Below are 14,350 nucleotides of genomic sequence, written 5' to 3'. Positions count from 1 at the left end.
TATGCTGGGTAAACAAAAAAGGAGTCAGTTGTCAAGCTAGCCCGTGCGCGTCGTGACGGGCGTATCTAATGCTCAAGCCGCTCAGCGTAGCTCAGCGATAGCCTGAATAACGCAGCACTACGCCATGTCGAAGCGGCGTAAGCGCGCAGAGTCGCGCAATGAATGAATGATAATACGGGTGAACGACCGACCGTGGGCGTAATAAAGACGGGGAAAAGATGTGTGTGAAAAAGTACAAACAACATGAAGAGGTAGGCCTACTGTAATTAAAAAAGAAAACAAAATGAGGACAAACAGGTAGGCCTACGGTATGTGGGTTAGCCTATAGTTAGTCACAGTAAGAAAATGAAAACAGGGAATAAAATAGGCTAAAGAAGGAAAGAATAATAAAATCTAATAAAATTAGATGATTTAAATAAAAAAAGCTATTAAACTGAGGACAGAACTAAATAAATAACATGAAAACGGGAAATCACAAGCTAAGCAGCAAATAAAAAATGAAGTCAACAGGGAACCCGGGACAGGGAAATGTAAGAAAGTACAGATTTAGAAAATAATGGGAGCAGGATTGAGTAAATAAAAAAACATGGTAACGGAAATTTGCAAGCTTAGCAGCAAAATGTTTTTAAAAAATGGAACAAAATTGGCCCATGTAGAAAAAAAAAAAAAGAAAGAAAGAAGCTAAAATGGAAACTTAGGCTTAACGAGGGTCAGACTCAGATAAATGAAATTTACCTTTTCAATGATTCTACCTGTTCAGTAATTCCTCCCGTTTTAGTGAACGCTCCCATTTACTCACCTAGCGGGGACCCGCGCGTAGCGCGGGTGTCCCGCTAGTACAAACAATTAATTATTTCAACAGCACATAATATATGCATTGTGTACATGTACTGTAGAAGTCAAGTAATAAGATGCAAGCAAACTTTTACTCTCTTCTTTGATGCACACTACTGGTGTGCCACCCAATGATCTGGCTAACAATGTGAACATTCAAGTCACTGTAACAGCCACTAAAAGTCACTAATAGTTAAAGACTATAAGTGACTTTTCAACTAAACAAGACATAGCTTGTAACCTATTCTCGCTTGATATGAAATAATACTAAGAAGTAGAAAGACTAGTAAATCTATACTCCTATTTTATATCTTTCTTCAGCTATGACTGATTTTCTCTATTGCTTGTTAGTTAGGATTTGGGAAGTTTCTATTTCAAGAATCTGAACAGTTTGTTCTTGTCAAATAAATTAACCTTAACTCCCCTAGGGTGGTTTGGTTGGAGGTATCATACATGTTGCCTGCCATGCTCCACTGAAGTAGAGGCACCCAGGCTGTTGGGATTTTGTTTGATTGAGGAAGGTTAGGGTTAGTGAACAACATGGTGAAGAGGAGAGAGGGTGGGGTGACTGTCTCCTGGGTGTGGACAAACAGAGAGTGTGCACATGTGGCAGGCAAGTTGAGGAGTACTGGAGCCGACCTGCCCCAGGAAAGAGTTGCTATTTTCAGTTTTGGCATAGGTGGGCAACCAGTGGTGCCATGGCATGTGCGCTGTGGGGCTGTACCTTTCACTTTCTGTTTACCTTCGAATTTGTCTTACAAGTGCTATTTAAATTTTTGTACACATAGTTGGTTTAGTTGAAAGTACCATATGTATTGCCTGTCCCCACCCAATGAAGAGAAAGTGCCCAGGCTGTTGGCTTTTGCTGGACTGAGGAGGGTTAGGGCTAGGGAATAAAATAAAACATCGTAGGTTGCAAGTAAAATGTTTATTCTTCTTTCTATTTTTGGCTAGCTATGTGCACTTCATGTACCATAATTTCTGAATTCCGTTCTTACTTTTTCCAAGTCAAACTGCCTCATATCAATCTGCATTTGAACTTCCTCCAGATGTAATAATGCTGAACATCGGATGGAAAAATTCTCCATATTCAGACCCTGCAACACAGAAAACATAATAATGAAATGAAATGTTTTACAAAATGTTGGATTTACAAAGAATTTACAAAACTGATCAAATCAGATGATATTCTTTTTTTGGAAACAAAATATCATGTTAAAAATATGTGAAAAAACATACTGTTTTACTTTTACCCGTTTTCCTTACTTCTCTCGTTACACTGAATGAAGAAAATGCATGTTATTGTTAAAATACCCTAATCAACTCTCGTGTTTTAATTCATGTCCCATGGACAAAGTAGGATGAAGTCATATAATTTACAGGCCCCACTGTTGTCCTCTTCTACATTAAATGACATTTGGAAAGACAGATAAATGCGAAAGTTCATTTGATGTTGGTTGCTCAAGGTACTGCACTCACAAAGTAACACTGCATGTCATTTTACGCAACTGTAATCAGCACATTGTCTTTCAACAATGATTGTATTCTAAAATTAATGCACAATTTCATTCATGTACCCAATCTGGTTTGGTAAATTGGCACCGGTGAAGGTTATCTCTGGTAAATCCAAAGAGATTACATCCAAAGAGTACCAACTCACATTTGCTCTACCATCTTGGTTTGTCCCTCACAGGGCAAATAGTGTTACCCCCTGCATTTTTTTGGCAAGGGCCCAAAATCAAACAATAATTTGCGTATTGAAGCTTGAACGTTACAAAGATGTGCACATGTAGCATGTTTTTGCATTACGAGTTACACATAGATCAAAAATAACTATGCATTTTAATCGATGTTTGCGGGTGCATAGAAAATAATCATGTGGTACACTATTTTGCCCTCCATGAGCGACATGGTGGAGTCGGTACTCTTTTCTACCCATAGACTAATACAGACTATTTTCCAACAGTCAAAATCCCTGTGCATTGTATGCTGTCAATTCTTGCATATTCATGAGGGCAGATCGTTCGACCATGAGTGTCTAAAAATCATGCCAGCGTTGCGTGTCTTTGCATACGAGATAGAGCATTGCCTGTCTTTGTGGTTATGCAAAAGACCGTAAAAATATGCGGTATGTGCGTAGCAAGTTTCGTCTGTCGCACTTCATGGAACGATCAGCCCTCATTATCGGGTGATGACGATTTTGACTGCTTGGATGCGGTCTGATATCTCTTTAGTCCATGGTTCTACCTGACTGGATAAAACAATTACCTGATTGAGTTCTGGATAACAAATGGTGACATCCTGATCCTGTAGCACAGCTTGTTCTAGATCTTTGGGAACAACAAATTGAGGAAGCTTCACTGGTACATTCATATCATAATTCCTGCAATGGCATAAAAAAGAAGGTTTAACTTCAAATCAATAACAGAATAAGTCAGAATTATGAAATATCTGGTTTTTAACATTTGCAAGGTCATTTAAAAACAAGGTTCTAACCTTAAAGTGTGTGTTGTGTATGCATATACCAGTGTGGGTTTGGCTGGTTTTAATACCCTAAATTGACATTTTGAATTAATATACATGTATTATTGTATTTTAGTAAATACTGTTATGAAAAGCACACTTTAGTATTAAATTGACCAGTTTTATGATTGAAAAGTTCATTTACTTCAGGTTTCATGCCCCTAAATTGTCCAAAACATAACATTGTTCAAATCATGCCTTATAACTTTGATACATGGACTTATTATGGCTCTATTCAATATATCGATCTTAAGTAGTCAATCTCTTTTAATAGAACCAAACTTACTTCGCAACTCTTCTGCCAGGTATGATCCATCCCTCACTCGATCTACTTTCACTGTAAACATCTTTCAGCCTGTCTCTTCTGTTGACCTTTCCCCTACATATAGAAGCACTACTAGGACCTAACGCCAAAATCTGAGGGTCCTCCACTGTCATGGTAACAGTACGACCAATTTGGAAACTGCCAAAATCAAAGATGACTTGAAAACTTGTTCTACCCAGTTGCCTGTGGAATAGCAATGAACAACATTTTAAACAGTTAAAAATATGATTGGACAATTCAATTTAAATTTCACACTACTCTTGTGAAAGATTTTGGAAATATCTTCCACAAGAGGAGTATAAATTTCAAATGGCATGAACATATTAGGCAGTTCTATTGGAATTTCATATACCCTCTGAGAAATATTCAAACTGAATCTTCCACAGAAGGAGGGTGTGTTTCAAACAGAGCTGTCTAAAAGGAATTCAAATTCATAATAATCATCCTGTGGAAGAAATTTTCATAATCTTCCACATGGGTAAGCATTATTACATCTGGAGGAATTTTAAGTGGAATAGCCCATTGGAAATAATACATAAAGCAGACAATTTAAGTACACTATAGATGAATCCAATTTCACGCATTCCTACACCTCAATGGCAGCCATAGCTAGATCCCCCCTTAGGTCTATCCCACCTAAAATGTGAAATGATGTGGCCTTGGCGGGGATATTAAACTGCATTCCATCACCTGTGTTACACTTAGACAAAAGAATGATGAAAGTTTACAACAAAATACAATTCAGCATTGATTTTTATGCGGATTTGATCCACCCAATTGGGCAGTAACTATACCAGTTTGGTGCAGACGGGACCCAGTAATAGACTTTCATTTTATCGTTTAATAAATACCCCCACTACCTATAACTTGGTTTACTTGAATGTGAGACTGGTATGTCATTCCAATCAAAGTGCAAATTAGTCCAAAACAGAAATGTTTTGTAGACTCCTAACCTGAGCGATCTTACCTTTCCGATGTTGATTAAGATACTTCTTGCTCAATGCAAGAAGTATCTTAATCAACATTGGAAACGGTAAGATGCGGTGACGGGGTCTTCCAAAACAGAAATGTTTTGTAGACTCCTAACCGGAGCGATCTTACCTTTCCGATGTTGATTAAGTTGTTGTCTTTCGATGTTGTCTTAATCATCAACATCGGAAACGGTAAAATCGTCCGGTGACAGAGTCTTTTTGTTTTAACAACATTTCTTTGAGACCTTACTTGCACTCATTTTTAGAGGGTGATCATAAGTGAAATTGATTTGTACTGGCTACATTCTGAAAAAGATCCTATCAATGTTCACCTCACAAGAAGTCACAAAAAACACTAATGTTTCAGAAGCAAAACATTGTGTATGTGTGCAATCCTAGATTGAATGTAATACCTCTCTTTTCAAAGACACTAATCGTGCAGGTGTGAGTGACATGTACATGGACTTTGCATACGGTGAAATTTTGGTAGAATTACGATCCAGATCATTGTGCCCATTCTTTTATAATTAAAAGTGTGATGCAGAGTTGCAGCGTACGCCTAGTGCAGGGCAATACATTCAAAATTGTTTTCACCTATTGCTATAGTAATCCTGTTACATCACTATTTCTACCGCGAATACTGCAGTGCAACAACACATAGTCATAATAAATAATGTATGGAAACAATCTGAGACGATCTGACTGACCTGGCAGTGACTGAAAGAACAGCAACCATTGTAGATGTAGATGGTACCAAGGCAGGCAGTATAAATGGCTTCCCTGAGGGACTACCATCAAGCGTACCATAGGAACGGTTGTACACTTTGATGGACACTGTTGCTGATAACGAGCAGGCTTCACAGCTCTTCAAGGTGTGGGCAATGCTTCCAACATTTCTAGAGAGAAAGTGTGCAATATTAAAGTTAATATTATGAGGCACTATATCTTTGTGTAGATTATTCATCCAGAAGTTTTGTCACATGCATGGAACCCGGCATTACGAAACATTCCTCACCGTCTGACGTCATCATATCTGACGTCACAACATCATCAATCAGATGCCTGACGAAGTTCAATGTTTTCGGATGCAACATAGCGAAGTGAGTTGCAAATTTTTAGTTCCAGTATTAGATTCAAATTTACAAAATAATATTATGAGGCACTGATTGCAACAAAGGCAATGCGCTCCTCCTTGTGTTTGGTTTCACAATTAACCCATCAAATGAAAGAATTTTGCTAAACTCAAACTCAAACTAAAATGCATTTTTAGGGTATTTTGGTTTCTCAATGCTCTATAAGGATTTCACACCTTACCAAGCACATCAATTTTAATTTTAATTTTAATCAACTTTAAAAAGCGCTCAATCAAATCTGTGATTTCACAATAGACACAAAAACCCCTAATTATAAGAAAAGTGTCAACTGAAAATTCCAGGTACGTAAATTTTTGTGTTGTGATCAAAGGTTTAAACCACTAAATTACCCCTAATTATAGTTATGCAGAGCCACAGATTTCAAAATACACAATATATTTTACTCAACCCTTTCTCTGACCTTAAAGAAAAGTTTCATGTTCTGTGCAATTAATGCTTTCAAGTTGTAAGATATTATAGGTCTGTCACACTACGACGGACTGGATCAACGTACATCACCGAATACAAAAATATTTTATTCGGTGGAAAAATCACCAGTCCGGCAGAAGATTTGGTGGGATTTTGGGTCCGATTCCCGTTCGTCTCTCTATGCGTTGTGGCCGCTAATAATCCTGCAGGCGTCTTATATCCGATCGTTCAACGTCCGACAAATGACCGGATTTGGGGGTCCGATTCCCGTTCGTTTCTCTATGCGTTGTGGCCGCTAATAATCCTGCAGGCGTCTTATATTCGATCGTTCAACGTCCGACAAATGACCGGATGTGGGGGTCAACGTCCGACAAATGACCGGATTTGGGGGTCAACGTCCGACAAATGACCGGATTTGGGGGTCCGATTCCCGTTCGTCTCTCTATGCGTTGTGGCCGCTAATAATCCTGCAGGCGTTTTATATTCAATCGTTCAACGTCCGACAAATGACCGGTGAATCCGTCGCATGTGGCACCAACAGGGACGTCCACCCTATCAATGACGTAGCAAGCACTTTTTCAGAGGGTGAACAAAGTGGGGAAAGACAACTTTAAGGGGAAAACTTTGACTAAAATGGTCAAATATTGGCTAATAAGTACAAAAGGGCTACAAATCTGATATATCAGGGCAACCAGCGTCCGGGGCAATAGAGGTGAGAAACCTTTGGACAATGAAGGCCCAATTGAAGCCATTTGTCATTTTTTGGATCAATTTTAGCACTATTAGTGGGTACTATTTTAGTTTGAAACAGCCGCAAATTGGTGAAACGAAAGCCTAATTGAAGCCATTGAAAAGTTTTCACCATTATTGTATAATATAAACAATTGTTTTAAAAATAACACGTGGATGTCCATAGCAGAAGCAAAAAGGAAGACATGTCCATTTTTCAAAATGAAGGTCCAATTGAAGCCATTTGCATGGGGACTTTAGGGCCTATTTACATTATTAGGCCTAGGCCTATTGTGTAAAAATTTAGTTTTAAAAATGGAAAATTTGGACAATTGTGTTTGGTGCATCATTTTTACACTATTATTGCCTTAAACAAAAAAACAAAGAAGGCCCGAACTGAATTTGCCAAATTTAAAATGTTACACTGATCCACTGACACTTAGATATAAGACTTCAGACTCGTAATTTCAGGTAAACCATGCATGGATTGATATGTTAAAGTCAGTAATAGACCTAAGTCCGTCTTAAATACTGACTTTGGTGACAAAATGTCACGGGCCCTACATATCGACGGGCCGGCAGTAATTTTCACAGGCTTTTGGGCCAAGGAATCACATTTAAGCACTGCCTATAATAATCACAGGCCTATACTTAGGCTTACTACTATCCTGAGCCTACTCAATAACGTACAATTTAACCTTTTCCATGTTTTCTCTTCTTTTTTTTTTTTTTTCAATCACTAAAACTGGTAGAAATTTGATATTGCGTCCTCTACCCTTCAGAAAGTGCCCCTCCCTCATTACTACTTACATGCATAGGCCTACTAAATTAGGTGCAATTTAACCTTTTCTCTTCTCTTCTCTCAATTTTTCTCACTTTCTTTTCTTTTTTTCTCTCCTTTTCCCCTTTTTCTACTTGTCAGTACTGGGGGGAATATTATATTGCGTCACACACCCTTCAGAAAGTCCCCCCATCCCATGATCGATGCACATGTTCGCCATAGGCATATACATCCGGCACAAGCGCCTGCGAAACCTTGCAAACACCTGCGGTATTTAAACGAAAGAATAACGAACAAACCCAGGGTATATACAGAACAGTACGAACACACATCGGACAACTTCCTAACAGGTGTATTCGGCACACTCCGTTCAAGTTTTGTGCATGCACAAAACTTGAAACGTATTGTCGACGGACTAAACAAACATCACCTAACACGTAAACGCATTTGGCGGATAATAGCAGGACATATGAAGAACATAAAACGAACATTGATTTAACAACACTAACGGATTTGCTAAAATACCATCCGTTTCTTATACGGAAGACCGATCCGTGTAGTGTGACACTAAGACGGTTTGGGTCAACGTGACATCACCGAATGCAAAAATATGCTATCCGGTGGTGAAGGCCTCACAGGAACGTATTTGCAAATCTAACACGGGCCGAAAGTGCAACGAACAAAGAACGAACATGAACGAAAGAAGAGCGAACAACCTCCGGCAATATGCAGCCTCATACGAACGCACATCGGATAAATACCGAACATGTGTATTCGGTACACTCCGCTTCAAGTTTTGTGCATGCCGCTGGACTTAACGAACATCACCTCACACGAAACGCATTTGGCGGATGATAGCAGGACATAAAAAGAACATAAAACGATCCTTGACTAACAACAACGGATTTACTAAAATACCATCCGCTTTCTTGTACGGAAGACCTATTCGTGTAGTGTGACAGGCGATTATATTGTACTGATCGATTATAGAACATTTTTGTGAACCATGTGAAGTTCTTTGGTCATCATTACATCATATTTCTTTTTTGTTCAGATGATGTTGTTATTCTATAATCTAATATCAAGCTCAGTGGCACAGCTAGGGGTTGTGGCGCCCAGGGCAAGGATGTATAATGGCACCCCCCCGTGCACCCATTTTTGAAACCGCGCGCGAAAATTTGCACAAACACCACTTTAATGAATTTTGGTAATGAAGTTGAATTTTGGTCTTAAATTGATCTTTCAAATGACTATATGTGCAGAAATTTTGACTTTCACCGCTTGGAGGGGGCGCCGAATTGATTGCTTTTTATCCATCGTCATTTTGGCATCCCCCTAAATGTGGCGCCCGAGAGTATGTTGCCCCCCTTGCCCCTCCTAATTACGCCACTGATCAAGCTCTTTGGTCATTATAACATATTCTGTTTTTTTTGCTCAAATGATGCTACAGTTCTTTGTGATAGCAATTAATACCATTGGTGAAACTCAACTGACAGTACACAATCATGTTTTAAGCTGAATTTATACTCGATCGCCGAGCGATTGGGATTAAACGCTTTTGAAAAGCGAAAAAGCTTTTGCAAACGACAATTAAAATATTCTAAATGCCACAAAATACATTTTTAAAACATCAGTTGCTGTCAATAATTATTGCTTTGAATTAATTCATCACCAAAAATTAATAATCGAGAAAGGTAAATTAATTAGAAAAATAATTAATCCAGATGATCGTATATGATTGGTTGACGCATTCACGTGTCAAGCGATATTGCAGGGAAGTTGAGATTTCTTCAACTTGCAAAAGCGACATCGTTTTTGCCTCGGCGATTTGAATCGATTGATCGGCTTGACGCTCTGGAAATGTAAGTAAACATTGAGCATGCGTGAAAATCGCTTTTCTGCAAAAGCGATCGAGTATAAATTCAGCTTTACTTTAATGATCAATATTCTTTCATCATAAGAACCCATCGGCCTATTCCATTTAAATTCCATACTACCCCTGTACAGGGAGTATGAATTTCAAAAGGAATTAACACATTAGCAGCTCCATTGGCAACTTTCTCTCCCTCAGGGGAAGAATCAGGTTGAATCTTTCTCAGAGGATGTATGAAAATCAAGCGGAGCTGCCTATGTGTTCATTCAATTTGAAATTCATACTCCCCCTGTGGTAGATATCTGCAAAATCTTCCACAGGGGTGGTGTGGATTTTAAATGGAATAGCCCATCTTACTTGATAGAGACTTGGATAGTCTTGGTGTCATCAATCATCATGGAACCAAGATGCAGATTACTGGAGATGATGATGCCTCTTTTATTTTGCTCCAGCTCCTGCATGCGTTGACTCTGCAATGGTGACTCGGTAGCACGGTGTTGCCTATGTAGAGACCAGAACATTTGATAATATAAATGAAATGGGAATATAATAATGTCATCTTAGGCCTGATGAACTTATGAACTGTTTCACCATGTTGATACACTTTTTTCAGATCTTTTGAACTTGTTGTGTCAAGCGCTATTGAGAGTCGAAAGGTGGATACCGGATTACCGGCGCTATATTAAATTGTCATTATTATTATTACCAGTTGGTGAGAGATTGTACACAGAATTCAAAGCACTCAGACATTCATTTTACCAATTGATAGACTTACAGGGTTATAATTTTGTTGTGAATCAGTGAACTGATTCTAGCAAAGATAATTTGCAGAGTCAAATGTTCCCTGAAAAGCACCTTTGCAAGAATTGATTGATCTTCAAACTGGGCAATATAATGAAATTACTCTCTCTCTCTCTCTCTCTCTTTCCAAATTCTACAAGATCTCACTAATGATATGACATATACCTCCTGTAAACCCTCTTGGCTTCCACCTCTATTGCTCTCCACCTTCCTTTACTCTGGTTAGACTCTATTGCTTTCCCTACAATAGGATCGCCTTTCTTTGGCCTGAACCCATTCTTGACTAGTATACTCACCTCCTATAAACTCTCTTTGCTTCCACCTCTATTGCTCTCCACCTTCCTTTACTCTGGTCAGACTCTATTGCTTTCCCTACAACAGGATCACCTTTCTTTGGCCTGTACCCATTCTTGCAGTTGGAGAACATAAAGTAGATCTTGTTGTCAATGTACCTGTAAGGGCACAAAAATAATAATGAACTTATTATATTCAACCTAAGCTTATCTTCATTTGTGCCAAGGCTTGTGGATCAACGTCTAGGCGTTGCGCCTGTGCGTAGTAGTTACATGTATAAATCACTGTGCTTTTTTTGGTCTTGCTTCTCTGTTTTAAGCATAACTATCACTTTAAAAATCTCTCTCCTTAAACTTGTGTCCTTGTAGCTCTCGAATAATTTTATTTTAAAGCCCAAGCTAGTTTATCTCCCCTTTTTGTTCATCTTATTTATATGTTATCCACTATCAAACTGTACATAACTCTCTATTATAAACTGTATAAATAATGTAAATACACACTTGTGCAGATATCATTGGTTTATTTGTCTATATAAGAGGCTCACACCAGCCATCATCAAAGAACCCTCAAAAAGCCTGACATAAATACACAAATAAATGAACAAATAAATGAATGAACATACCCATAGCCTGGATACGAGTGGGTTACCACGCCATCAAACTGTCTGTGTCGTAGCGGCCGGACATTCTTGGCAAAATCTTGTTGCGTTTCTGGATTGGTGTGGAGTTCTGCCTCGATCCAGTCTCCTCGACAAGGTTTGAATCCATGAGCAAGAGCATCTTGATCAAATGCAATGTTTTCATTAATGAAACCATCGCCCGTCTTTGGAGACACCTTTGTCACAGTTCCCACAATGGTTTGAATTTCAACAGGATCTACTGCGCTTGGGTCGTCCACGTTCCAGTCTAACGTAAGCGACACCCTCTTTGCTTTCCATCCACCTGCAGCGTGTTCTCGCACGCTTCTACCTGGACTACCGCCCCCACACGAGGACGCTTCTTTTCCGATGACAGCATCGTAAGTAAACACAATGTCGTTGTCTATCAAGCCATAACCGCTACTCAAAAGTTGAGTGACCGTTCCTTGGACTGTCTTGACATTGTTTGGGTCTACAGAGGCAGTGGAATCGTCTGTGTTTTCTTGGTAGCTGTAACTGCTTGGATAAGAGTAAGATGCCTCCTTTTTATCACTCTGTTCTTTACCATATGAAGGTAGCGCAAGTCCAGTTGGTTCATTGTCATCATCTCCTGATTGGTTGCTACCAGGAGCGACAAGCCGGCTGACGGCATTGAAGATTCCACTGAACATGATACTATTCGAGCAAAAACATGCAGCTAGTGGTACTTCACTTATTTTATATGGATACCCTATTAAAGAAAGCAGAAAGAAATATAGATGACACTTGGGATAATTTATGTATAATTAGGCATGGGTAAGTTTCAAGTGATGAAGAATATACCTTGAAGATCTGGGGGCACCAAGGCCAAAACTTAAAAAGGGCAGATATATAGCCTTGGTGGCCTCCCTGAAAATTGAGCCCTGGTGAAAACACATTAACAGTTTGTTCAGACTGATGTATTTTTCGGCGATCTTTTCCTTTAGAACACCCTCGCTATAGGGACTAAATTATTACTTTTGCATCAATGTTTACTTTTGCATCAAGGTTAAACCATGGAGGTATATAAATAAATGGAGAATGATCCAGCCAAGCCTCCTTTGTACTACGTTGGTTATGACCAATTATTGTTGAATAGGCAATTTCAGGTTTATATTGATTATGCTAAGCTGATTACATTGTGAAGTCTGTTTCACTGGCCATTGATTTCAATGGGGTAAAATGAAGTTTATACTTATTGGAAGGTGCTCATGTTTCATAAAATTTTGATATCAAAATCTCATTTTCGCCAAAAATTGAGTGCTTAAATTCTGAGACTAGTATACCTAGGTTTAGGTATACTAGTCTCAGTTAAATTGCATCAAGAAATCAGTCTTTTTGAAAAAAGAAACACCTTATCTGTTGTCATCTTGTGACTCCCTACATTTTGGTCATGAAAAATTTAATTATGACTTTTTTTCCCCAAAAGTTATGACCCCCCGTATATTTGGAACCCCTCCTCCAAAGAAAATGATAGCCCCTAATAATATTAATATAATCATTTAGGCCTAAATACTGATAATTATTTATTATAAAATGAGAAGTTTAATGATGATGATCTAGGCGGCCTATACGATTTCATGACAATACAGAATACAGATACATATCCATCATGGCACTCAATTAATTTGACCGAAGCTTCAACCAAAATCACGGTTATCATACACTAAACTATGAGAAACTGTTTAAACAAAGTATGTAGGGCCTATACATCCTGTATACAATATCTCTCTAGAAAAGATTGTCTGATCATTACTTTTGCTTGAATTCAAGTACTTCCGTAAATTTTGCTCGCTTCAGAACTCAAATGGCCCAAATTGGCCCAACATAATTTTTTTCACAATCGGAAGGTAAAAACGCTTTTGCTTTCATTTGTACTATATTTAAACTCCCTCAGACCCCTTAAAAGCTTAATATATGAACATGAAAACTAAGTATATTTGTCAAGTTACGGCACAACTAGTGTAGAAAACAGTTTCATAACTTGAGAACAGAACATCCGAATTTCTTCGGTTTTCGCACGATCATACATTGAAACTATAAGCTATCAAAACTGGTGACTTTGAACTAGCTGATTGACTAGCTGACGCCATTATACAGTCTCTTTTACAAGGCTTCCGCATGCGGTCAATGTAGGGTCAATTCCTATGAGGAAATTTTGGGAGTGACAATCAATGAACCATGGTAGAGGCTCATAACCATCGTGGAGATCAATAGCTTGGCTGAAGTGGCTGGTCAATTCAAGTTTGGTGACTCATTGAATAGAGGTAACAGGATAATCTCCACTTAAGAGATTAGAATTCTGGCGATCATTCTCCATTTATTTATATACCTCCATGGTTAAACAGTTGCCAAACACTTTGAAGTCAAGGTTTAATGTATTGGAAGGAGGGCAGGGCTTCGATAAATGAGGGAAATTATGGGGTAAAAAACAAGGTTAAAACAACTTTTTGAAAACAAGTGAAAACAGCCATTCTGCTACAAAGTTTTTGTCTCAAAAAAAATTAAAAAATTATCAGAAAAGCAAAAAACATACCTTAGTAAAATCAGCATCACTTCCGTCACATAAAAAGATAATCAGATGAGTGGAAAGTGGCAAAATATTTGTGAAATGAGGGCATTTTTTTAAAGAAAAATACATCACATTTTTTGGAGAAATTTGCCATCTTGAATAAATGCAGAATTGCATCACGCAGTAAAAACCTGTCAAACGCGCTTGAAAATGCTTGATGTACGCGAGCGTAAATCATCGTCAAAACGAGCGTACATCAAAAGCTCATACATGTACCACGCGATGTGTTGGAGTTTGCATCACCATTACGCCACTTGCAGTTCCGCCATTATGCACTATATGCGGGAGAGCCTCGAACTGGCAGCATACATGAAAGGAAGAATTACGTAACCTTACACAGAATGTTATATGACTGGTTCAATTCCCATTCATGTATGCTGCCAGTTCGAGGCTCTCCCCGCACATAGTGCATAATGGCGGACCGTGCAAG

General features: G+C 38.6%; 2 protein-coding genes and 1 long non-coding RNA gene across 3 annotated transcripts in view; all 3 read right to left on the bottom strand.

Annotated features, from left to right (window-relative positions):
• Positions 1 to 10,095, bottom strand: part of LOC140148062 (RNA helicase Mov10l1-like) — a 42,496-nt gene extending 32,401 nt beyond the window's left edge. The window contains exons 1-5 of the mRNA XM_072169913.1: positions 9,956 to 10,095; positions 5,361 to 5,549; positions 3,644 to 3,865; positions 3,103 to 3,217; positions 1,833 to 1,931 (exon numbers count right to left, since the gene is read on the bottom strand). Coding sequence (XP_072026014.1) covers positions 1,833 to 1,931; positions 3,103 to 3,217; positions 3,644 to 3,865; positions 5,361 to 5,549; positions 9,956 to 10,059 — 729 coding nt within the window. The 5' untranslated portion in view covers positions 10,060 to 10,095. The remainder of the gene's footprint in view (positions 1 to 1,832; positions 1,932 to 3,102; positions 3,218 to 3,643; positions 3,866 to 5,360; positions 5,550 to 9,955) is intronic.
• The window catches only part of LOC140148067 (uncharacterized), a 467,679-nt gene that overhangs the window by 90,389 nt on the left and 362,940 nt on the right, over positions 1 to 14,350 (bottom strand). The window lies entirely within an intron of this gene.
• On the bottom strand, positions 10,676 to 12,002 carry LOC140148061 (RNA helicase Mov10l1-like). The gene is made up of 2 exons (XM_072169912.1): positions 11,316 to 12,002; positions 10,676 to 10,851 (listed from the first exon to the last, which is right to left on the bottom strand). Exons 1-2 carry the CDS (start codon positions 11,999 to 12,001, stop codon positions 10,692 to 10,694), a joined length of 846 nt encoding a protein of 281 aa, XP_072026013.1. The 5' UTR covers position 12,002; the 3' UTR covers positions 10,676 to 10,691.

Source organism: Amphiura filiformis, chromosome 3 (assembly GCF_039555335.1).
Source record: "Amphiura filiformis chromosome 3, Afil_fr2py, whole genome shotgun sequence".
In the NCBI taxonomy this organism is placed as follows: domain Eukaryota; kingdom Metazoa; phylum Echinodermata; class Ophiuroidea; order Amphilepidida; family Amphiuridae; genus Amphiura; species Amphiura filiformis.
The sequence above is the reverse complement of the archived record's forward strand: the minus strand, read 5'-3'. Positions and strand labels throughout refer to the sequence as shown.

What these genes read in the sequence shown, in the direction of transcription:
- LOC140148061 (XM_072169912.1), bottom strand. Translation starts at nt 12,001, where the DNA reads ATGTTCAGTGGAATCTTCAATGCCGTCAGCCGGCTTGTCGCTCCTGGT. An exon ending in CACTCGTATCCAGGCTATGG is followed by an intron (nt 10,852 to 11,315) that starts GTATGTTCATTC and finishes GTGCCCTTACAG; the next exon opens with GTACATTGACAACAAGATCT.